General features: G+C 34.9%; 1 protein-coding gene across 1 annotated transcript; it reads left to right on the plus strand.

Moving 5' to 3' along the window:
• The first annotated feature begins 993 nt into the window (after positions 1 to 993).
• LOC121874978 (calcineurin B homologous protein 1-like) lies at positions 994 to 19,747 on the plus strand. The gene is made up of 5 exons (XM_042379364.1): positions 994 to 1,219; positions 5,313 to 5,461; positions 13,415 to 13,529; positions 13,979 to 14,072; positions 15,789 to 19,747. Exons 1-5 carry the CDS (start codon positions 1,153 to 1,155, stop codon positions 15,931 to 15,933), a joined length of 570 nt encoding a protein of 189 aa, XP_042235298.1. The 5' UTR covers positions 994 to 1,152; the 3' UTR covers positions 15,934 to 19,747.
• The last annotated feature ends 5,460 nt before the right edge of the window (positions 19,748 to 25,207 follow it).

Consider the following 25,207-nt stretch of genomic DNA (forward strand, 5'->3'; position numbering starts at 1 on the left):
AGTTTTGAAAAATGTTACATCAGTTACTAAAATACTCAGCGAGAATCGGACAGTGTGTTTATCAGCTGACGAAATAAACATAGAGAAAAGAAATGAAGCAGTGAATAAAGCATTAAATGGTTCACACGAATACTGGACCTGTCCATTTCTTTCCACTTTCACCCCCACCACCCTGCCATCCACGTGATGTTATGAATATGTTAATAAATACTGTACTCATGGTCTTGAAGGTAAATGTTCAGTCTGATGAATAAACTAATATCAAACTATTACTAATTGAATACACGCAATATGAATCTAAATTCTACACTTACCCTATGTAATTATTTGTCTTTGATTTTCCATTCTCAATTATCGATTCCAATTTTCAAGATAAATTTTGGCATAGATGGCATAGATTATCCATCTGTTTATGGTACTCTGAATGATCACTGCAGGTAGTTTAATGTTATAATAACGCTTTAGGATGCGTTATATGTTTTTTTATTTGATATTGATATTTTACCATGAAAAAATCCGCATAAAAAACATTAGTTTTTCGTTAATTCGTGTAACTTTTCTGTTATTTGAAGTTAATTCCTTTTGTTTCACTTTTATTTCTTGAATGTGTATTTATGTAAACATGTATGAATTTTTAACCAATTTGAATTTATAATTTACTTTACTTTATCCTCTTTACCACGACATTTTACTAAACATCCATCTTTATCTATTTATCTATCTAAAATAACAATTGTCTATGTGTGTTGAATAAATTTAAACTTTTATCAAAATTTTGCTTAATATCTGTCAATTTCTTATTGTATCTCTATTTTCTCATTCTCTCTCATTGTATCTCTATCTCCCATTGTATCTATCTCCCATTGTATCTACCTCTCATTGTATATCTATCATTATATCTCTATCTCGCAGTCTCTCCTTCAGTAATGCTGTGGAGAGAAAGCTTCAGTCAGTGGTTCATACACCAGTGAAGCAGGGCTCACTCGGTGACTAATCAACACACTGAGCACACCCCCGTAAAAACATATACCAGTCTCCCTTAGTGGCCAACAAGACGTCTCAGGAACCTCACCCAGCCAGCCAAGGTCATTTCAGCCTTCCATCGCGCAATATTAACTTTCCCAGTGTCTTAGTGCTTCTCCCGTCTTCAAAATGGGCAACAAGAGCAGTTTAATGTTGCAGGAACAAGATATCAGAGACATTCAAGCAGAAACTGGCTGTGAGTAGTTAAAGCCGTCCTGTGTTATCTAATAATTAATATAAGTGAGTAGTTTTCCTAGTGTCTTGTGAGGGTAAATCCCCAAGTTGCAGCTCCAGTGGTGTTCAGGGCATTTAATAGTATGTTTTGTATGATGTCTAGTACACAATTCCTGTGGTATAATGAAAAAAATTACTTCAATGTATGGTAAGCTGTGGATATTTGTCCGGTTGGTGGTTAGGTAGTCTTTTTTTTTTAGATTGACATCAGGAGGAGTTGGTAGAATTGGAAACTATAATCCATTCATTGACATTAGGTATGTTTTTAAAGGTTTTTCTGGTAAGTTAGGTAGGTTACTTTAGGTCCTAACCTAAAGTAACCTCTCTAGGTTCTGTGTATTCTTTGTTCCACAATGTTCCGTCCAATTCCATCAACTCCTTTTGGTTCTCGTCTTAAAAAAAAAAAATGGTATTATTATTGTTTTGGTCATCCAGCAAATTTTAGTAGGTTAGGTTAGAGTGCATTTGAGAAGCAGTGCTGTGACCGTTTTTTACCAGTTAGGTTAGTTTCCAAATAGGTGGATGACTGAAATAATAATTTTACCAAAAAACACCTACCAAACAGACAACCGGACATCTATCCACAGCCAAAAAATATTTCCCATTACAGAAGACTTCATAGTTGTTAGTTGTTTATTACTTTTTTTTGTTTTTTTTACGAAACCATATGGGTGCATTTATATGATGATTTGAGAAATTTGATAATGGTTAGTTTTCAGTATAATTTTAATTTATTGAGGAAGTAGCAAGTAGACCATGTTTGGTAATAATCCAGATTGGTTGTGCACCTTAACTACCAACCGTACTGTAAAACATTTCATCATAGAACGTAAATGCTTTCTTACATCATGAAATTGAAGAAAAGTATATGAGCATTGCATTTTGTTTAATATAAATCTTATTGCTCGTGCACTTTTTGTTGTTGTTCTGAGGTAAGAATCTTTTTATGTTCTTTGGTGAAATTTAATAAAGTAGGTAGTTAAGGCATGCAAAATATCTGGAATGTTGCTCCATGTACTTTGTGCATTTGTAAATTTGTTAGTAATATTCGGGAACAGTATCCCACACTAACTAGGAACTTTACAAAAATTTTCTATTGAAGATAATTGTTTTTTGTTCTTCATAAAAATCTCATAAAATGTTGAGGATTTGTGGTAATAGTTTACATTTTGTGAGAAAGAGCATTTTTAGGAACAAAAGTTTACAGTTGCTTAGTGTAAGGTCACTTGCTTGGAAGCGTGTCAACATTTTTAACCATATACATTGTGTGAGTGGATGGGACTGTATTTACTCTTAACCTAAGCTAGAGAACAATAATAGGAAAATTGGAACTCTTCCCCTATTTTATTCTAAAGGTAAGGAAGAAGTTTTCTCCTATAGTTGCTCATTACTGGAGATGCAATTTGTGAATTTGTGTAGTATTATTATTACTTTTTTTTTCATCCTGAACACTTATGTAATCTAGTGACACTACCTTTCATTTTTTATACCATTCCATACTCACAAGGAGCCAGAACATTTTGTGTAGTAGGTGATAACTTTCTTATTAAATGTTTTATGTTTTGACAATGTCGAGGATTTGCAATTTTTTTTATTATTTGGGTATTTTTTTCTTGAACAGCATTTCACACACAGACACAAATAGTTTCAAAGAGGAACAACTTACCAGCTACTGCTATACTGTAATAAATTATTTATCAGGAAGATGATCCAACCTAACCTAACCAAACCTACCTAATTTACCTAATCTAATCAAACCTAGAATAGATAGATTACTTAGGCTAACATGGCTCATTTGATTATTTTCTTTAGAGAAATTTCCTCAAGTTTTTACTTCCAGAGAATAGGTGTGTACTGCATTACCAAATTAACATAAAGTGCTACTGAAGGTTGTCTGAATTTAGAAAAGTATATACCACACTAAGATCTCATATTTTGCGCGATTTCATTTCGCTTTTTTGAATTTCGCGAGCACTACCTAATGTAGCCAAGCCTTATATTTGGCGTAAAATATCGTGAATTTCGCGAGATCCTGCCAGCTGAACGCGAGATCCAGCAAGCTGAATGCTGGCCAAAGTCTTGAATGACATCACAGCCCTCATACCAGTCAGTCATTTCTGCTACAATGCGTGTTTTGTCAACGCGATTGATGAATAGGGGAACCCTGTTTGTAAAATGCGAACTTTTGCATACGAATATTGGCTATAGTGCGATTCCATCCTCAATGTTTAAGCGCAGCGCGGGGCTATGCAATGTTTACAGTTCACGTTCGACATCACATGTTCAATTGATTCGTGTCTTTTGTTTGTGAAGTGTTTTTTTGAGAGGTGCTCTGTAATTTTTTTTTTTTTTTTTGCAAATTTAGCTGTTACCCATAAATATTTTATGAAAAGAATAAGTAAAAAGAATGTTTCGCAGTGAGGACTAATAATGGTTTACACCAGCTCTCTGTTTACATCATGCGATCAGTTGAATCGCGTGGTTTCTGTCAATTACTCCGTGATTTTTGCTATTTTCTCCAATTTTGTTGTGTTAGCGATGAATACGGAAAGACAAGGTAAGAAGAATGTTTCCAAGAAGCGTTCTGGTGATCGAATTGCCGGTGGTGAACGTAAAAGAGGTTTACAAGAACGCAACTCGCGTTGTAGCCCATGCCATCCTAGTGACTGCCTGGGCTGTTATTGTGTGCTTTTATGGGTGGTGCTACCACCTGTTAAGTCAAGATAATGGACTCTACCTCTACTGGGGATCCTACTGGTGCTGGTGGGACAGACCCACCTAAGCTGCCAAATAAGGAAAAGGAGAAGTGGGACTATCATATGGGAGTTAAGTTTGCCAAGTACTACTCGATGCAGGATAAGCAGCGTGTGATTAAATTACTTGAGGAAGGCCTAAAAACTAATTTCCGGAAAGCACTATCAAGTCAATAAAGGCAGAGGTTGATGTAGAGTGGTTGATGTAGAGTGGCCAGTCTATATTGTTATTTTTCCCATTAGTTTATGTATTTGCATTTGGCGAATTTGAATTTGGCTCAATTTTACCAGTCTATATTACTCGCGAAATACAAGACCTTACTGTATATATCACACTGTACAGAACTCAACTCCGTGATGGTTTCCTTCTAAAAAGTTCAATAATGGTTTTTGTGAAAATCCTGAAGGCACTGTGGTCATGGCCCTAGTTGCTGCCTCTTAGGTAACTTCAGAGTTATTTTGGTTAAGGTATGCGTACAGTACAACATTATTTAATTAAGAAACAACCTTTCAATCATTGGGGAAAATGTACACCACCATTCCACTTATACAGTACAGTACACTACAGGTAGTTCATTTCAGTGTGAGTAGATTTCATGGCATTTCTTCCTGGACGACCTTATTTTATGTTTAGGCAAATGATTATGTGACTAAATGGCAGTTATCAAGGTGATGTTATCCATTTTTGCCTTCAGAGATTCACCTTAGCTACATTAAGGAAGAAGAGTTATTACAGTTTTTGAGATTTATACAGTAAAGTCGGTGTGAAGACAATCACAAGGTGAAATTTTGTTTAATAGTTAAGAATAAGGGTTCAGGTTATCCAAACACCTAACATAAAATCTCCATAGAAAAAACTTGTTTCCTACTACAGGAATAAAGCAAATCAGGTTGAAGAATAGTGTAGCACTTTTCATATTCAGGTAAAGATGCCAAAGTAAATGTCTACCTACCTATAAAAGCATAAACTGTACCTTACCTGTATTTTTGCTCAAAATCTGGTAGCTACAGTATAGTGAAGGGAATTGTATACTGTATGTTTTTGAGATAACAAACCTGGCATCCTAATACCCTGTGAAATTTGTACTCAAGTAATAGTACAACTTTGTCATGGTGATTAAGTCTATTTCTTCGAGGCTGGGATCTGATACATCTGTACTGTGCTGTGTGGGTAGGAGTTCTTGACCTGTGAATTATCATAACCAATTTTCCCTTCATATTTCTATCTGAAGAGGTTGTACAGTATGTCTTTTATGATGAGAGTTCCATTACTAATTTTTGTTGTTTGTTATTTTTCTACAGTTTTACCAAGTCAAATCGAGCGACTGTACAGCCGCTTCACCAGCTTGGATAAGGCCGATAATGGTTCACTCTCCCGGGAAGACTTCCTTCGCATTCCTGAGTTAGCAATCAACCCTCTAGGTGATCGCATAGTTCACGCTTTCTTCAAGGTGAGTAGCTAGTTGTTGATATTTACTAATACTGTTTGGCAACATTTTATATTAATCTTGAAAGGGTACGATAGCCTGTGGTGCTAGTTCGATGGCTCGTAATTTTTGCTAATCCAGAGCCGGTCTGTTCCCAAGCTTTCTGATTAGCAAGGTCTAACCTGCTGATTTCGGATCTGGGTTCACAATTTAAAATTTCGAGTAATTAGTGTTAATTAATGACCCTTGAAATAATTAAAGATACCGTATTTAAAAAATCAATTACGCTGTACCTGTATGTTTTAAATCACCTTTATATACATTTTCTTAAAAATATAGACTATCTTTACAATATAAACACGTTAGTTTTCACTTTCCCAAAAAATGTTGATTTACTTAAAAAATACGCCTGACCCTTTACTGTATTACAAAATACATTGTACTGTAGAGGATTTTAATTTTACAACCCCCCATAGCTTATAGAGTAGTACAATTATACTGTACTGTATCTTTTTTGGATCAAAGATAATCTCAAGGGCTACTGAGGTCTGTGGGTACAAGAAAGTTAAAAGGAAGAGCAAGAAATTTTTGAATAGTGGGAAGAAAGGTTGATAGGATTCATTAAATAGATGAGAGGGGAACTTAAGAGTGTTAGTTGCATGGATGGATGAGGAATTAAAACAGTGAATGAATGCAAAATTAGTTTCGGAAAAAAGGGTCATCTATAGATAAATCACCCGAATGCTTAACATAACCTGACTTGACCTGACCTAACCTAACTTAACTTAAAGCTTCTCGGGTAATGATAGAGTTATATGAATGAGGAAGAGGATAAGTAAAGGAGGTGTTTGCAGTAAAGGACATTACAGTATCAAAAAGTTTCTGTAGGAGGGGAGACTATTTTTGTATTTATATTTTTTATTTTTTTGCATTTTAGTTTCAAGATTTATAAAAGGTGTATGATAAGAGTAGGTAGAAAGCAATTTTGAAACTTAAAGAGAGATTAAGTATTAGAAGAACATTTACTCCCTTTCATACACTCATTTGACATTTTGATAATTATTAAAGGTCAGGCAGGAGCTTTCAAATGTGATCTCTTATACTCTATTATGTTGTTAAAGGGTACCAGTTTCTTGTGGAATATTGTGTTATTCGGCCAATCACTCGTGATATTGGAAAGCACAAATGTTTGATAAAAGAAGAGACTTGAGGAACATACTGATTAAAAAAATATATATTCACAGATGTATGTCAAGTGAGTGGCATGATAAGATAATAATCCAGTCATCTCGCTGTGAAATGATCTCTTTAGTGTAAATTGAGTGTTAGGAAAAAGTCTAATGTTTTGATGAATAAACATTATATGATTTATTTGTTCAATTCTTATACAGTAGCAGGTCCAGATACAAGTACAGGTACTGTACTGTGCTGTATCCAGACAAATTTCCAAATGATAACAATGAGTAAGCTCTTTTTAAAGCAGGAACGTACATTATTATATCACATCATTGTGTTGCTGTAGAATGTAAAGATATTTCCTTATTTCAATGACTAAAATTGTTCATCATATTATAGCTATGATGAAGTCAACATTATGTATACTGTATATATTGTCACACTAAATAGCGATAATATCCGGTTAAACCTTAAAAAACAACTGAAGTTTTTGCCAAATACTGTACTGTATATTAAAGCCTCCGTATAATGTGTTTCACAACTAACTGACTCTTGATATAATGGACTTCCTACTCCATATACTGTAATCCGTTAACAGAGGTTTCACTATAGGGATATACTTAGTTTTTATTGTTATAACTCGATAGAAATTAATTTTTATTTGATAAAATTTGCTCTGTGTCATTTAGAGTGTTGTTTACTATCATAATGTAACAAAGTTATACCAAGAGTGGATTAGGTAAGATTAGGTTAGGCTTTGTATAGAACTATTCATTTCATTTATATATATTTTTTGATCTACATGATCGTTTATGGCCAGTCAGAAGTTTGCCAAGAAGATAAATATTGTACATAGCAGTTATTGCTACCCGGCAGTTATCCCTATTTAGTGTAACAATTTATATACTATATGCCGTAATACAGTACAGTACAGTCATCCCTTGGTTATCACGCCTAATTGGGACCGCACCGAGTGTGTGATAACGAAAAACGCGATAACGAAAGTGCAGAATCTATGGAATTTATTCTAATTGGTTCCAAGCACCCAAGACCCAACCCCAATTTTCCCATTTTACGACCACTTAGACCAGGGGTGTCAAACTCATGGCCCGCGGGCCACATTTGGCCCGCGGGGTGGTCAGGTGTGGCCTGCGGGATGACGGTAAAATTTATCATCCCGTGAAATTATGCAAGAAATAGATATAATCATGTATACAGTATTTAGTAAAATGAATTTTACATACTTAAGATCAGACAAACCCAAATGAGGTATTCCTGGTAAGCCAGGTAAGGCAATGTGTGAAGCTGTAAACTTCAATCCTGCAAATATGTGATATAGCACTTGTGTTGGCCCTGAAGAGGGTAACTAAAATAAGAAGTGGCCCTCGAAAGGTATTGAGTTTGACACCACTGATGTAAGACTTACATTTTTGGTAATTTTTGGCCAAAAATTCGATTTTGCTGAAAATCACAGTGTGGGTACTCCTGAGCTTGCTGATTGTTCATATGTGGTCAACGATTCGATTGCAGAGTAATTAGTGGCCAAAATGACCCTTGAAAGATTTTACTGATATTTTTCAATGCTCATTACTAGGGCCCGGATAGTTATGCATTTGCATATTTCATATGCAAATGCATATTTTGCGTGATTTCTATGATAAGTGCATATTACCTAGATAACTGCATATAAATGCATATTTTGGTAAAATATTCATCTGGCAGTATCTCTTTGTTGCTACTGAATGAGCACACGTGGTACTGGGAGGTGAGGTGAGGTGTGGTTAGGTGAAGTGAGGTGAGGTCACGTCGCTTTAATCTGTCGTTTCCACACCTGGTCATGACTCATTGGACTAGTGAGTTAGTCAGTCAGGAGCAGTGCTGCTGTGTGGAGCTACTCTCTTCTGCTGCTCGTGAAAATGCCGAAAGTACAAAGAAACCAAAATGAAGTGCTGAGATCATATGTAAAGGAATTTGATGCATTTACTACTGATGGAAGTGAAAAAAGTCAGTCAGATAATGTCTGGTGATGCTATTATTGACGAGACGGTACAGCCACTCACTATGTCAGACCTCCTATGTATGAAACATGCACCAATCGTCTCGTGTGATGTAGAAAGGGTGTTCTCAGAATATAAAGCTATGCTGACAGACAACAGGCGGGGTTTTAACTTTGAGAACTTACGCCACCATGTACTCATCAAATGCAACCACAATCTGTAATGTCTGAAAATATGTCAGTCTATAATGTAAATACATGTTCATATATATTTTTTGAAGCTCTTTCACATATATATGTTAAATACATTACGTATATTGCTTAATAAACATTAGTTTATATTAACTATTTTGTTTCCGTATAACCTGCATTCTTGGCTTTATAAGCGACATTTTTAGTGCATATAAATGCATATTTCCCCAGTTTTTAGTGCATATTTGCATGCATATTTCATGGTTTTTTAGTGCATAACTATCCGGGCCCTACTCATTACTCATCAACTATGGGTTTCCAAGGTGTGATTTAGGGTTTGTGTGTTATTCTGAAGGTACTTAATTAGTTAATCCCCTTAAATTTCAATTCTGATAAAAAAGTATATTTTGGTCAAAAATTTTGTAAGGTGTAAGACTTACATTTTTGGCCAAAAATTCGATTTTGCTGAAAATCACGGTGTGGGTACTCCTGAGCTTGCTGATTATTCCTATGTGGTCCACGATTCGATTGCAAAGTAATAAGTGGCCAAAATGACCCTTGAAAGATTTTACTGACATTTTTCAATGCTCATTACTCATCAACTATGGGTTTCCAAGGTGTGATTTAGGGTTTGTGGGTTAATCTGAAAGTACTTAATTAGTTAATCCCCTTAAATTTCAATTCTGATAAAAAAGTATATTTTGGTCAAAAATTTTGTAAGGTGTAAGACTTACATTTTTGGTGATTTTTGGCCAAAAATTCGATTTTGCTGAAAATCACAGCCTGGGTACTCCTGAGCTTGCTGATTGTTCATATGTGGTCAACGATTCGATTGCAGAGTAATTAGTGGCCAAAATGACCCTTGAAAGATTTTACTGACATTTTTCAATGCTCATTACTCATCAACTATGGGTTTCCAAGGTGTGATTTAGGGTTTGTGTGTTATTCTGAAGGTACTTAATTAGTTAATCCCCGTAAATTTCAATTCTGATAAAAAAGTATATTTTGGTAAAAAATTTTGTAAGGTGTAAGACTTACCTACATTTTTGGTGATTTTTGGCCCAAAAATTCGATTTTGCTGAAAATCACAGAGTGGGTACTCCTGAGCTTGCTGATTATTCCTATGTGGTCAACGATTCGATTGCAGAGTAATTAGTGGCCAAAATGACCCTTGAAAGATTTTACTGACATTTTTCAATGCTCATTACTCATCAACTATGGGTTTCCAAGGTGTGATTTAGGGTTTGTGTGTTATTCTGAAGGTACTTAATTAGTTAATCCCCTTAAATTTCAATTCTGATAAAAAAGTATATTTTGGTCGAAAATTTTGTAAGGTGTAAGACTTACATTTTTGGCCAAAAATTCGATTTTGCTGAAAATCACAGTGTGGGTACTCCTGAGCTTGCTGATTGTTCATATGTGGTCAACGATTCGATTGCAGAGTAATTAGTGGCCAAAATGACCCTTGAAAGATTTTACTGATATTTTTCAATGCTCATTACTCATCAACTATGGGTTTCCAAGGTGTGATTTAGGGTTTGTGTGTTATTCTGAAGGTACTTAATTAGTTAATCCCCTTAATTTTCAATTCTGATAAAAAAGTATATTTTGGTCAAAAATTTTGTAAGTTTTAAGACAGGAGTGTCAAACTCATGGCCTGCGGGCCAAATGTGGCCCTTGGGATGGTCAAGTGTGTCCCGCGGGATGACGGTATAATTTGTCAACCCGTAAAATTATGAAAGAAGTAGATATAATCATGTTTATTTAGTAAAATTAATTTTACATACTTAAGATCAGACAAACCCAAATCAGGTATTCCTGGTAAGCCAGGTAAGGCAATGTGTGAAGCTGTAAACTTCAATCCTGCAAATATGTGATATAGTACTTGTGTTGGCCCTGAAGAGGGTAACTAATATAAGAATTGGCCCTCGAAAGGTATCGAGTTGGACACCACTGATTTAGACCCACTAAATATGTAGATAAAGTTATGGTAAGTATCAGAAAAACACTTAGGCATGGCTAGGTTTATTACAAAGTGATGAAAGGGGTATGCTCAATACTGTAGTCCACAAAACATGTAGCTATGCTTTTTTTATTTGAGTCCCCCGTCTGAGGAGTCCGTTTTTTCATTGCTTCAGGACGCCTGAGTCCTCAGTATTCTCTCAATCTTAGAGTGCACCCGGGACTTCGTTATTCCTTAGTTATGACACAGATTTTGAAATTGCAACTGGGGTTGCAATTGTTGAGGCAACTTAGATATGTCTGATTACAGCAAATGTGTTATTGTCAATTTGTAGGCGAAAGATTTTATCCTCAATAGATGTAGGTGAAGGTAATGGGTAAATACACCTGGAGGAAACTGCGTGATAACGAAATTCTCGGCTTGAAAAATGCGCTGTAACAGCAGGTGTGCAGATTTTGATGGAGGCGTGATAACGAAAATCGCGATAACCAAGTGCGCTATAACCAAGGGATGACTATTTACCTGTATTGTGTGTAAATGGACTGTCAATTAAGTCACCATTTTAAATGTGATTGGTTTGAGCAGGATTCATGTTGATGAAGAAGTTGTACTGAGATTAATCTGATTATATGCCATTGTAACATACTTTATGATCTTGTCTGCAGAGAGAGCTAACCAAATTCTGATCAGAACAGTAAAGTTGATCCCTTCTTATCTCTAAAATTCTGATCTGTAGATATTACTTATCACTAGAGCTCCTAAATCCTAGCGTCTGGATCAGTTCCAATTGATATATAGAACAGTTATCAGCATGTAATAATTCATTACAATTCTGTATATCATTTCATCCCCAAACTTAGCAGCCTCTGTACAGTATTTACAAAATTGAAGTTATGAAAGGAGAGAAGTTGACAAAAAAAATTGTGCTCTTTATGTCAACTTTTTTCCTTAATATGGTTATAGATTTGATAGTTATTACCATGATGACCATCTTGAAAATATTAATACTTTTGTTTCAGGAAACCTTGTTGCTGTAGTCGTACACATACTGTATACTGTATTCAAAAAACCCATTTCCAAAACATATTAAAAGAATTAATATCTGTAATAGCATATGTAAATTATCTATATTGTATAAGGAAAATTACCCTAATAGTGATTAACAATTCTAGTTAAAAGTTGCTTCTGGTAAAAGGTATTAATTAGACAGGGTCCTTAGGTAATATAGTCAGAGCTTAATGATCCGAGATTTAATGATTCACAGTTAGTTTTAGATGTAAAGTGTGTGCCAAGAATCAAGACTGCTGTGCTCCCACCCACACAGTCATTGCATCATGCCCTGCTGCTTCATATTGTTCACTGACTGAGAATCGTTTTTTAATTCAGAAATTCTGCCCTAACAATGACTTCCTAGAAAATACCAAATGATAGTGATGCTTGCAATAGTGCAGGAAGGAAGTATATTACCAAAAACTTAATCTCATGCAAAACTGAAATATTAGAAAACTAGACATTGGTGTTGCAGTTCACAATTTTGCTAAACAAATGGTATTGGAAGTATAGTACTGTACAAGAATTTATGATACCTGTACCAAGAGGCAGTGTGGTAAGATTTTGAAATTCTAAGCAGAGTGAAGCAAACTGCAGCATGATCAAGCTTAGATCATTGTATGTAGCAAGGTTGGCAGAGCTTGTGTGTGGTGTAACTCTTACCTGGTGGCTAATGATTCTCTACTCTGCCTCCATATGTGCAAAAATGCAGTAACTTGAAATGTCTGCCGATGATGGCTGCCATCCCTACAATTTATAAATACCATTTGAAGGTTATATTTCCTGGAAACATTCAACTCACCCTTTCCCCTTACAATTCAGAATAATGTACATTACTGGAGATTTACTGTATAGTGTATGGTAGAGTGAGGTTCCAGAGAGTTCATTACTTAGTGACCTACAGTATGTACTGTACAACATGCCCTTAAAATTTGTGGATTTTTTATTCGCCCTGGATGTACCCAAGAATGTCTCAGGGTAGTTTTAAAGTTGCTGGCATTTTCGTGACCGGGACAGGGAGCCATTCGTTCTAGACAGTAATTTCCTTTACTTGTATTGTATATATGTGTGTGTTTGTAGACACACACAAAACACATACAAATAAATAATAATGGGAATTCCTCTTACAAATAATCTGAAACAAATGTATTAAAAATGTTGAGTCTACCCTCAAGTCCACTCCATGCTTTATTGATAACAAAGAATGGAGTGGACTTAAGGGTAGACACAACAGTTTTAATACATATGTTTCTGATTATTTGTGAGAGGATTTTCCCATTATTATTTATTTGTATGTGTGTGAGTGTCTATGCCCACACACGTATATACAATACAGGTAAAAGAAACAATTGTCCTAAGGGCAAACACATAAAGAGAATATACATTTCTTTGTACACAAGTAAAAAGTACCCCCTCCCCCCCTGGTCAGCAAATGTTATTTGCGGCCATTTTGAGAACCTAACCCCCGGAATTTAAAGGGCATGCTGTACTACAGTATTGTATTTGCTTTTGTTTCTTAACTGGGATGATAATATTTTGTGGTAGGAAAATTTTGCTTTTATTCATAGTAGATACAATAATTTAATTTATATTTTTTTAGGAAAGCGAAGATGATCATGTGAACTTCCGTCAATTTGTACGCGTCTTGGCTCACTTCCGTCCCATCAAGCGTACTCAAGACAATAAACTTAATGCTCGTGAAGAAAAACTTAGATGTAAGTATTGTAGTGATATCTTCAGTAATTTATGTTAAGCTTAAGAGATTTACTGTCTGATGTATGTACTAATCTTTAGGAAGTACATATTTAATTTTTGTCTGTATATATATATATATATATATACAGTATATATATATATATATATATATATATATATATATATATATATATATATATATATATATATATATATATATATATATATATATATATATATATATATATATATATATATATGTGTGTTAAAGTGAATGGGAAGACTTTAACATTGTACAATATTATTATATGATTAAAATGAAATGCATTAGAGTACTTGTTAATTTTCATGATTTAAATAATTGCCTAAAGTACTTTTTTTTACAGCATTTGTATACAGAACAGTATACTGTAATAGTGTAGGAATGTACAGTATGTGTGTTTGTCTTAATTGTGGTATTATTTTTCAGTTGCCTTCAAAATGTATGATCTTGACGACGATGAACGCATCTCTAGAGAAGAACTTCTTGCAGTCCTCCATATGATGGTTGGAGAGAACATAAGGTGAAGGATATCTTGCTTGATGTAATGTTGTGATAACCCAGAATGTAAGTTTTAATAAATAGAACTTTTAAAAAGAAGGATTGGGCCATTTGAAACTATAGTACAGGAGTAATTGATCATAAAATTTTTCAAGGCATTGTTCTTTTTTCTTTTACTTTACTGCAGAAAAATCATAAAGAAATGCATCTGTAATTTATACTGTACCAAGGCAAATGTATGGTTGTCATTACTGAAGCATGAGGCAAATGGATGTGCAATCAGGAAGCTGCAGTGTGTAAATGAGTGGAAAGCATACTGTTGAGTGGTATTTAGGGCTGTACATGCTGCTGATGAATGTATCTTTTACAACAGTAAAAATGAATAAATGACATGAAGTGAAGTGTAAATGTGTGTATATATTTACTCCAGTTTCTAACCACCTTTCAAAACTAAGCAAGAAAAGGCTTGAAAGAGTAATGTACACTATATGTGTGAATATACATACAGTACATATAGATACTGAGGTAATCAACTTTCCTGGAGGAAGTGTACAGACACACACACAGTAAATATGGTTATTGAAAGTAGTTGATATAATATCTTTTATTTTCTCAGATGGCTATTGTTAGTGTCCAGTACATATAAAACTGGTGTCCAGATAACTGTAAACCCCTCCTCACCAACAAATTTCATGGTACAGTACGCCCGGATAATTTGCAAATTTTTATTTCGCTGTCCTCTATCATTCGCGGTTGACACCCTAGATGTACCCAAGAATGTCTCTGGGTAGTTTTAAAGTTGCCGGCATTTTTGCGGCCGGGACAGGGAGCCATTCGTTCCAGAGACGATTATTACTTTACCTGTACAGTATTGTATATTAGTGTGTGTGTGTGTGGACACACACACACACACACACATACTGTAAATAATAATGGGAAAATTCTATCAAAAATACTGTAATAGGAAACAAATGTATTAAAATTGTTGAGTCAACTCCGTGCTTTATTAATAACGAAGCACGGAGTGGACTTGAGGGTAGTCTCAACATTTTTAATACATTTGTTTCTAATTATTTGTGAGAGGATTTTCCCATTAGTATTTATTTTTATTTGTGTGTGTGGATTTACACACACACACACACACAATACAGGTAAAAAAAAAATAATTGTCCTAAGGGCAAACACATAAAGGGAATATACATTTCTTTTTACACAAGTAAAAATTAACCCCTCCCCCCCAGTCAGCAAATGTTGTTATTCGGGGACATTTTGAGAACCTAACCCCCGCTAATTTGAAGGGCCTACTGTACTGTAATTTGAGAAAGTCTTTCAACAGAGATGTTGAGAAATCCTAACCTTGTACAATACAGTACAGTAAAGTACTTATATGATATATTGCAGATTATATTTAGTGTACTGTATATTATTTTGAAATGGAAAATCATTGCATCTTCAGATGTTTAATATTGATTTTGGGTATTAATCATAAACCAAATGACCCTTAATTAGGAAACTGCATATTGCAGATAAAACTAGTTAGTTGTACAGTATATAATTCAATATGCATATACCCTGTACTGTATCTATATATGGCAAAGAAGAACAGTCTGTTATGATTTTGATGTTGGCCACTGAGCATCCTAAGTGGGGAAAAGACTTGAAAGAAAGGGAAAAACACAACTGAAATTTAATACTGTACTTAATTTACAAATACTGTATTGTTTTACTTTTGTAACAGTGATGAGCAACTCAACAGCATTGCAGAACGAACCATTCTTGAGGCTGACCGTGATGGAGACCAGATGATCAGCTTTGACGAGTTTTGCACTGCCTTGGAGCGGACAGATGTTGAGCAGAAGATGTCCATCAAGTTCCTTAAATAGATTTTGAGTCTCTTCAGCAACTTTAAAGTGTAGTACTGTTGATGTTCACTCGTGTTGAATACAAAGGTTATAGATGTGTACTGTATCTCTGAAATTAGACTTGGGGAAGAGATTTTTTATTGAGCTTAATAATTTTGTAGAGATAAATTACAGGGATTATTTTAGTTTTGAGATCAGACACAAGTTTAATGTGTAATTAGGAGTTTACCCTTAATTTCAATTATCACTTTCAACCCAGAAATTTTCCTTGTACCTTTGCATAGATACTGTGATAGAAAACTTTCTTGGTTTGTACCATGAGTAACATTTGATGGAATACTGTCTCATACATTATATATTTCACTGAGGCTTCTCTTCTTAATTTTTGAGCAATCACAATACATGGTGGCCTTATTTAAATGTGTGGTGCAAACCATTGGTAACCAACTTTTTGCTGTCAAGATTATTTTGCAGGTTCAATCAGAAAACATGCTTTTAAAGATCACATACAGTTGTAACTACTTAAGGTTTAATTATTTTTAACTCCAGGATTCCCCCCACCCTCCACTTGTGTTAAGTGATGGCACAATATACTGTATTTCCCTTATGCACAACTAGTTGACTGGAAGGTTGTTTTATTTTTGTGGTCTGTCTTTGGTGCTCTTTTGTGTAATTACACATAGATTTGAAACCAAAACACATGGTTATACTTGCATAAAACCATGAAAAGTCACATCTGTATGTGTATTCCTTTAAGTGTGTCCAATTGCGTTAGATACTTATTCCTTTATTTAAGATTTGAGAGTGAGAATGTTCAGTAGAACCTTGATATTACTAATAATCATTTTATTTGGGAGTAGCATTTCCACATCAAAGTGGAAATATATATATATTTAGCATTCTAATACAGGGTGTTTATAAAGTCCCTATCCATTTCAGTGAAATAACGGGTAACTGTGTTAAATTCAATTATAAAATGATAGAAGGTATACATTTATTAATTACTTAAGATGTCAAAAAAATTTTAGACAGTTGAATTGGGTAGCCTGAGTGTACGTGATGCGCCACAAATTGACATGCGTGGTTCTCCCGTGATAGCATTTCGTATTGCATTTACGAGGATGACCAGATCTTGGTTCATCATTAAAACAGATCCTGTTCTTTGAATTTATTCAACAATTCGCGTATTGTCTCGTCTGTAGGACTTGGCTTATGAAATTTTCTTTGAAACCTCTCTCTAATTTCTTTCCTTGAATATGCAATGTTACCACCAGCACACATTCATCTTCATGGTGTTTTGCAATAAATTTTTTCATTTCACTGAAATAGATAGGGACTTTATAAACACCCTGTAATATAAACCACATATACATGTAGATATTAGACATTTTTGCAACATCAGCCAAGGTCCTTCTGACTGTATAATAACAACTGCATTTTTCTTCAGCAGCAGTGTACTGTACATAAGGGTCATATAGCAAATAAATGGATTACAAAATTTTGACAATCTGCGCACATTTTTGCTACATTTGCTAGCATTTACAGGCTCCACTCTTTGTGTATGTATTGAATGCCGGTATATACCATATTTATAGAGAGCATTATAAAAGTGCTTTATTTTTGTCCAATAAATATAATTTACAGCAAAATCTTGCTCTGATTATGTATTCATTCTACTGTACTGTGCATTATCAAGGTTCCACACACACAAAAAAAAAATAATTGAAATACCATTCACTGCTAAATCCCTGCACAAGTTGAGAAAAAGTGTGCGGCAGTATATGTTTTCAGGAGAATGTTACTCTGCAATTCTATACTTTTTCTGGGTAATGATTTGATATGAATATGGAGATATTAAAATTATATATATTTTCCTTTATGAAAAGAACAATGTACAGTATAGTATATATATATATGTGTGTGTGTGTATAGAATAAGAAGGCGACCTATGGTGTAATAGTCGGCATACTCTCCTAGCAAATGGGTGGACCTGGATTGATATCCGGCCAGGGTGAAACTTTTGGTAAGTTTCTTTACGCCATTTGCCTCTGTCTACCCAGCAGTAATTGGGAACCAGGATGTTAATCGACCTGCAGATCATGTTTTGGGGTAATGGTTAACCAGTGCAGTTGGTGAGTTTGTCCAGTCTTTTCTTGGATCATTCCTTGACACTAAATCGTGTGTGTATTAACTGAAGATCTGGTTGTTGCGTTGGCAACAGCTTGTGGACCTAGGGCAGGCCATCCTGAAACATACGGGGCAACCATTATATTGAATATTATTTTTTTGATGTTTGGTTTAGTGCTCTTCAACTGTAACTACACTTATTATATTCTACAGTCAGGAAAATGAAAATTTGAAGTAATAACACCTCAGCATTTTTTAAATTCTTGCTGTTTCAATCATGAGTGAATGATAGAAGACTAAAACTGTAAAATATCTCTTGAAAGCTAGCCATTGGATTTCTTAATTATTGCATTGTATTTTTAAAGTTATTAAGTAATATGATGTAATGGGAACAATGTTAAATATGTCAAATGGTAATTTTAGCAGTTTTAAGTGTACAGTATACCATTGTCACAAGAACTCCATATGAAATACTGTTAGTAGCCATATAACATCAAACATTTTACTGTGCAAAAGGAGTTTAAATGACTGTAGTGCAGTGATTCTCAAATCTTTTCAAGTGCGACCCAATTTTTAATATCGGAAATTTCAAGTCCCATTGATTCAAATGGAAAAAAAAATTTCTTGTCATATCAACTAGCAATTTAATAGCAGGGTATAATTAACAATAAGTAGAGTGGTAAAAGGCTCCCATTGTGTACCAGTGACCTAGAGTTAAATAAAAAATTGGCAAAAGTATAACCTTACTGGATCATCGCGACCCACTGAAAATCGGCTCATGACCCGTGGTTCGAGAACCACTGTATGGCTGTTCATTCTCTTCCTTTGTCTCACCCTTAGATTAACCATAAAATTAAGTGAATTATGGCAGCATGTGAAAGTAATTTAGCTCACAATATATTATTCTTATTTGATTTTCCATTTGCAGTGGTTATTATTTCAAAAAAAGGCTACTAGTATTTTTTCATGTGGTTTATTACCAATCTAGAAATGTTAAGCAACTTTAAATATGTGTACTATATTATGTAACTAACTATGGCATACTGTATATGCACACAAGACATAGGCTGACTGTATACTAATCTGTTGTCAAATGATTATTGAAAGATATTTTTATGGTCACAAGAACTATATCCGTAGGTTTTCCATCTACTGTATTATTAAATGTGCTGAAAAATAAATTATCAGCACAAAGAGTTCCACTCCTCATAGTACCAAAGTTGATTCGTTTGTGGAATATGTTCACAAACTTTGTTTCTGTAGGGTAGATGTTTCCTTTACCTCAAAAGAGCTTCTTTTAGGGCTTGGAGTTCATACCTTTCTGGATTTAAATGACATAATAAAATACCCCTGTACAGTACAGTATATGTTTCAAAATTCTGTAAGGGAATTGGTGCCATTTTTAGTGAAAAATATGCACCCTTTTTTCTTATAAGATGATTAACACAGGTTACATTAGTGTGTTGATGTTTGTGATGCCAAATGTATTAATCCCTGGGGAAAATCCTTGATAATGTTTCTCAAGTAACGCAATGATGAAGAGTTGTGGAATTTTTCAGGACATTGTAGATTTCAAAATTATTTTTCCCTCGTGTGTGATGCTTTGATATATAATTCTTGTGTTCCTTCTGCAATATACTTTATTTCAATCGGTGTTCTTTACATTCCTTGTCTATATTTGCACAAATTATATATTTATGTAACAAAAGCTTATTATTTAAAAATTTTCCTTGCAATGATAAAGCCGTTGAAAACAAAACTTATTTTTTTTTTTTTAATGTAATGTGGCACCATGAAAGAAACAATGGAAAGAGTAACTCTGTTTTGTGATAGAAGCAAGGGAATATTAAGAAAAACATGAGACTTGATTAAATGACAGCTGGGGACTTGTACATGGATAAGTGATTTGGAAAATACTGTATGAAACATCTTCCTGAATAATAGGAGTGGCCATTGTGTAGAATAAGACAGTTGCAAATGTGCCATAATTGCTTTATACAATACATAAAAATAAGACTGAAAAGATAATAGAGATGGCCTAATGGGGATTGAAACTTGGATTGTCCATCAGATCTTTGAACCATTTATATATATATATATATATATATATATATATATATATATATATATATATATATATATATATATATATAAACCTTACTATACTTTTGTTGTCTAATGCAACTGAATGGGTGACAAAACAAGGGTGTCAAATTATTTATGTTAGAGGGAAGGCCACAGTCAACAGCAATGGTTCCAATTTACTTCAACCTAGATGCAACACTTTTGAGATCAATCCTTGACTTTGTATTTGGCTTTACAGGATGTTTTTCATGGAATACCTGACAGGCTTCCCTCTGGATTTTCCTGGAGACATGTAAGAACACAAGTTCTACATTCTCCTTATTAGTAGCTATAATTTATGTTAGTCTTATGTGAAATCTTGCATACAAGCAATTCACAAAACTGGTTAGGTAGTTTATTTCAATGACAGAACAGCTAAAAAAAAAAAATGCTTATTTGCCCCCCCCCCCAATTCGTTCCAGAAGGTTGCTCGTTAAAACCATTGTTTCAATGGGTTTTTGGGTAATTGGTTCCAGCTCACCGAAAATTACATACAAACTAAAAATAAATGCAGTAAAGTACACTTACTTTGAGGTGTGCATGTAGAAGGCTCCTGGTTGATGATGATGGGAATTAGAATGGGGGTGGAGGAGAAGGGAGAAGGCATTGGGGTGGAAGAGAAGTCACCCCATGCCGCCATTTCACCCATAAAATTTTAGTTCACTTGGTGTAATTCAAGATTATTTTCTTTAAATCAACACTGCACTGCGCTATATATTATCAATATGTAAAATATATTTCAAAATGACCAATAAATGGACTGGAAACACAAAAAAAGCATTTATGTTGAGTCTCAAACAAGATGTTCCTTCCTCTGAACTGGTAAACAAACTTGACGCCAAGCTTGGTGTGTCGAGTGGCTGTTTGGCGCGCAAAAAACTAGTTCCTGTACTTCAATTATTTTCAATAATTGTTAAAATGACTAAAAAATTTAATATAAAACTTTTAAAATTATTGAATAGTACAACCTTCTTGATATTTACTAAAATGGTAAGGAATTTAAGCCCTAAAACCGATTTTATATATATATATATATATATATATATATATATATATATATATATATATATATATATATATATATATATATATATATATATATATAATACTATTTTTTTCCTACCTAATTTGCACAGAATTGTTTTGATACACTGAAAAATTATGGCACAAAATTATTAGGAATCTGAAATCATTAAGTACACAGAAATGGTTAATACTATGTACCAATGAATTACAGTGAATTGCAACCTACATCAGTACCACATTCATTTCTCCCAACTTGATACAAGGGGCACTACTCAGTCGAGTGTCCTTACTTGGAGCTGGCGGACGCTCGCCCCACAGGGGGTTCACAGCTCAAGATTGAAGGAGCCGCAAGTCCAGAAAACTGTGAGGGCAAACTTTTCGGAGTGAGAGTTGTGAACTCTTGGAACAATCTACCAGAAAGTGTTGTGACAGCACCGAGTGTGAGCTCTTTCAAGACAAGACTTGACCAACACTGGAGCGGGTTTCAGGTACATTCATGAGCCGGTTGGTGTCACACGAATGTTAGCAAGTTGATCGTGTCGACCAGGAACGTGTGTAGGGTGTTTAATTATTTGTTCCAGATCATTAAGTAAGGAAAAAGAGAGTGTCTCAGCTCCACCTGGGTCATACCTTGTAGAGCCAAGCCACTCTCTGTGATGTACAGTACATTGAAATCCCCTAGGTAAAGTAATAATAAATGTTTGAGGAATATACTGTATCAGATTCTTATATATCGAAACTAAAGTGTTCTGCAAGTGAAACTTTTAAATAGTAAGCAACACTCAACATGTCACTTTGTATCGGAGAAGATGGTGGTTGCAAAACAATATTGTATGAATCCTTAAAATTGTGACGTTCGTGTTTTTACAGGAAAACCTATTTTTCTGATGGTTTCTTCAAATATGACCTCCATTTCCTTGGGGAATTAGTGGTTTTCAAGGAAATAATGATTTTACATGTTAAAGATATATATAACTAGCCAACCAAACAAACCTACCTAACCTTACCTAACTTCCTAGCTGCCCCCACCATATTAAACAGAAAGTACTCATTTTGATATCTGGTACCAATGGAAGCAACTTTCTTGAAGCGTTATTGTGTAATTTTAAGTTTTTAATGGCGGGAGAGAAAACTAGGCGGTTCAGTTGTAAACAAACAAACGACACGCTTCGACTTGACAGATTTTTAGGAGTATTTACGGTAAATAATCCAACTTTCGACAATACCTCCAAAACAATGACTATACAAGGATGTTGAACAGTAACGTAACCTATATCGTAAGTCCAAATAGCAAAATATTAACTCTCTATAGGAAACACGAACGTCAGTAAAACCAACCTTAACTCCCATGTTTCCTATTTGACACACTCTATTCCCCATTATAACAAGTACGAAATATAATAGGTTAGACCATTAGATGTTGCACTTAGCTGCGGGACTTGAAGGCTGAGTATCCGTATTTGGTGGCAAATGAAATACTTCCTGTGGTAAAGGTTTGCTCCTTGCCTCCTCCTACCTCAGCCACTGGTCGTTAGGGTTGGGGCCGTTTTCTCTGTCCCGGACGGTCAGTCGTCACCCTCCCCTGTCCGTCTCGACCTAACGAAAGTTCGAATCCATTTCATATACAGTAGTCTGGCCTTATATTCGGTACAGGGTCGGTTGGAGTACAATACTTGTATTTTCAATTTTATATTTACAATTTTATACGTTTTAGAGAAATATTCATCTATTTAATTTACTGTACACAGATTGTTTAAATTTATAATAATCTTATCATTTAGTTTCGAGTAGCATATTTTCTAAGTATCGTGTCTAATAATATCTATTTACAAATCTGACAACTTTTGTAAAACAACACGAACCGACCAAACCAAATTGGCGTCCCAATTTAACGACAACAAACATACGCAAAGACGCGACATTTGTTTGGCTCGTGCTTGTTTGTTATACTGTGTGGGATTTTTAGGATGTTTGGTTCACACTCAGGATGGGATGGAGAAAGGAAACTCACAATGTACTCTCATGTATACATGTTGTATTGGATGTACAATGCAGTTTGGTGCTGGGAAGGTAGCATGGTTACAAGTGTGATGTAGAGAGAGCTGGTTGGTGAGGATGCTCAGAGGAGGACAGCTTGTGGGTCGCCATGCTCGCCGGCGGGAGCGAGGACCGCCAGGCAGGCGGAGGAGAAGGTGTTGCTGGCTGGTTGGTGTAGGTAGAAAGAGAGATAACCACGAGGTCAGGTCTTAAATAGCGGGGGTTGGCGTGCCTTAGTAGTTGACCCCCGCTCCGTGGGCGGCGCTAGTTGACCTAGACCACGAGGCATACACTGGGGAATTGGTGGGGTCGGCTACTCAGCGACAAACAGCGTTTGTAGGGGAGAAATCCACTACAACTGTACTATTGAATGGCATTGTACAGTAAGAATCTCTGATCTATTTTTATAAATATAACGTTAGGGGGTTCCAACCAATTACATCCGTGTCCCCCCTGGACCTCGCTACCTATACCCATAGTTCACCTCTTCCGGGAGACAGAGAACTTATTTTGTTTTAATTTTTTACGTTAGTTTTCATTATTCTAATTGATAAGTCTTTTACAGTATATACCTACAATTATCGCATCAAGTATTGAAAATGGTATTGAAATATATTCTGGCCATTAACTAATACTACGTGAATTATCTACTTCGTCTCTCTATAATATTGATGTAATTTTTTGTCAATTTTTTGCTTCGGCTGAAGTAAACCAGCTCTAGATACATCCTTGTATCCCGTTACACAGAATATTATTTAAGCCTGCTTGGCCGGTAAATCTAGTATGGTCTTGAATGAACTCGCTCGCTACTGTCGTCTCTGCCTCATTATACAGTACCGAGAAAAATAAAATCTATAAACTTGCTTTGCGTCGAGGGATGGAAGCTAGGCTGTGTCTGGTATATTAGGCGCCTCGAGTTATCTTTTGCATTATCATCGACGTCACTCAATTATTAATATTTTCTCTTTCATTATTATCATTTCTAACTACATCTTTGTGGTTATATATTTCATTGTTAGTGTATAATTAGTTTACTATTGGGGATGATCCCTTTTTGTAGTGTTAAAGGTTTGTGTTGAAATATAGGTTATAGCCGAAATGGAAATATTAAACCATATTTTTTTCAATTACATGTATGGTCATTTTTATCTCGGTAAAATTAATAGGGAGATACATTTTCATATCTATCAGTGAAATGAATGTGTATTTTTTACATTTCTATTACAGTAAAATTAATATGTAGACATTTTTTCCCTCGTCAACAAAAAAAAAATATGTTTACCTATATCGGTAGTTGCTTCACTAAATAAATCACAGCTACCAGACGCAAGTTAATCGATGAGGATTACACACAATAAAGAGATTTCAAGAATTTTATTTACTCCCGTAAAATTCGTTTAGATAAATAAAGGACAAAATCTCAGGAAAATTACGTGACGTCATAATGAGTTCAGCATTAAATATTGTCTAACTCTTTCGTGAAAACTATAAATATTATAACAGAGGGGATAAGAAAAAAATAAAAAAGATGGCTGAATGCAAAAACTCAGATTGCTGGGGTTGTACGGGAGGTAAAAAATTTAATAGCAATTTAGACTTTCCTCACCTTACCACACGCCACCAGAACCTTGAATTTAACCAGATATTTTCTTTTCGCTTTTTTTGTGTGATCCGACTCGTTGCTTTGACAAAAACTTCTGCCTCTAAAAAGGTCAGAGTAAAGATTACATCTGCCCACGTTGGAGAAGCAATCGTTAAGGACGGAAATGAACAAAAAAAAATTGAGAGAAAGTTTTTGAGAAAGAGAGATAGCGTTGTGTGATAAAAGAGAGCTTGGGCAGGGAAGGCACAAGGATTCGCTCTCCTGCTAACGCGCTTTTTCTGCATTATCTCATTTTCTTCTTATTTCCCTCTGACTTCCCGCTATGTCCTCCGGTTCCTCCTTAAAACCTCGGGAGATCTTTTGTCTTGCTCTTCATTA

This window comes from Homarus americanus, unplaced genomic scaffold (assembly GCF_018991925.1).
Source record: "Homarus americanus isolate GMGI-L3 unplaced genomic scaffold, GMGI_Hamer_2.0 scaffold51859, whole genome shotgun sequence".
NCBI classification, from domain to species: domain Eukaryota; kingdom Metazoa; phylum Arthropoda; class Malacostraca; order Decapoda; family Nephropidae; genus Homarus; species Homarus americanus.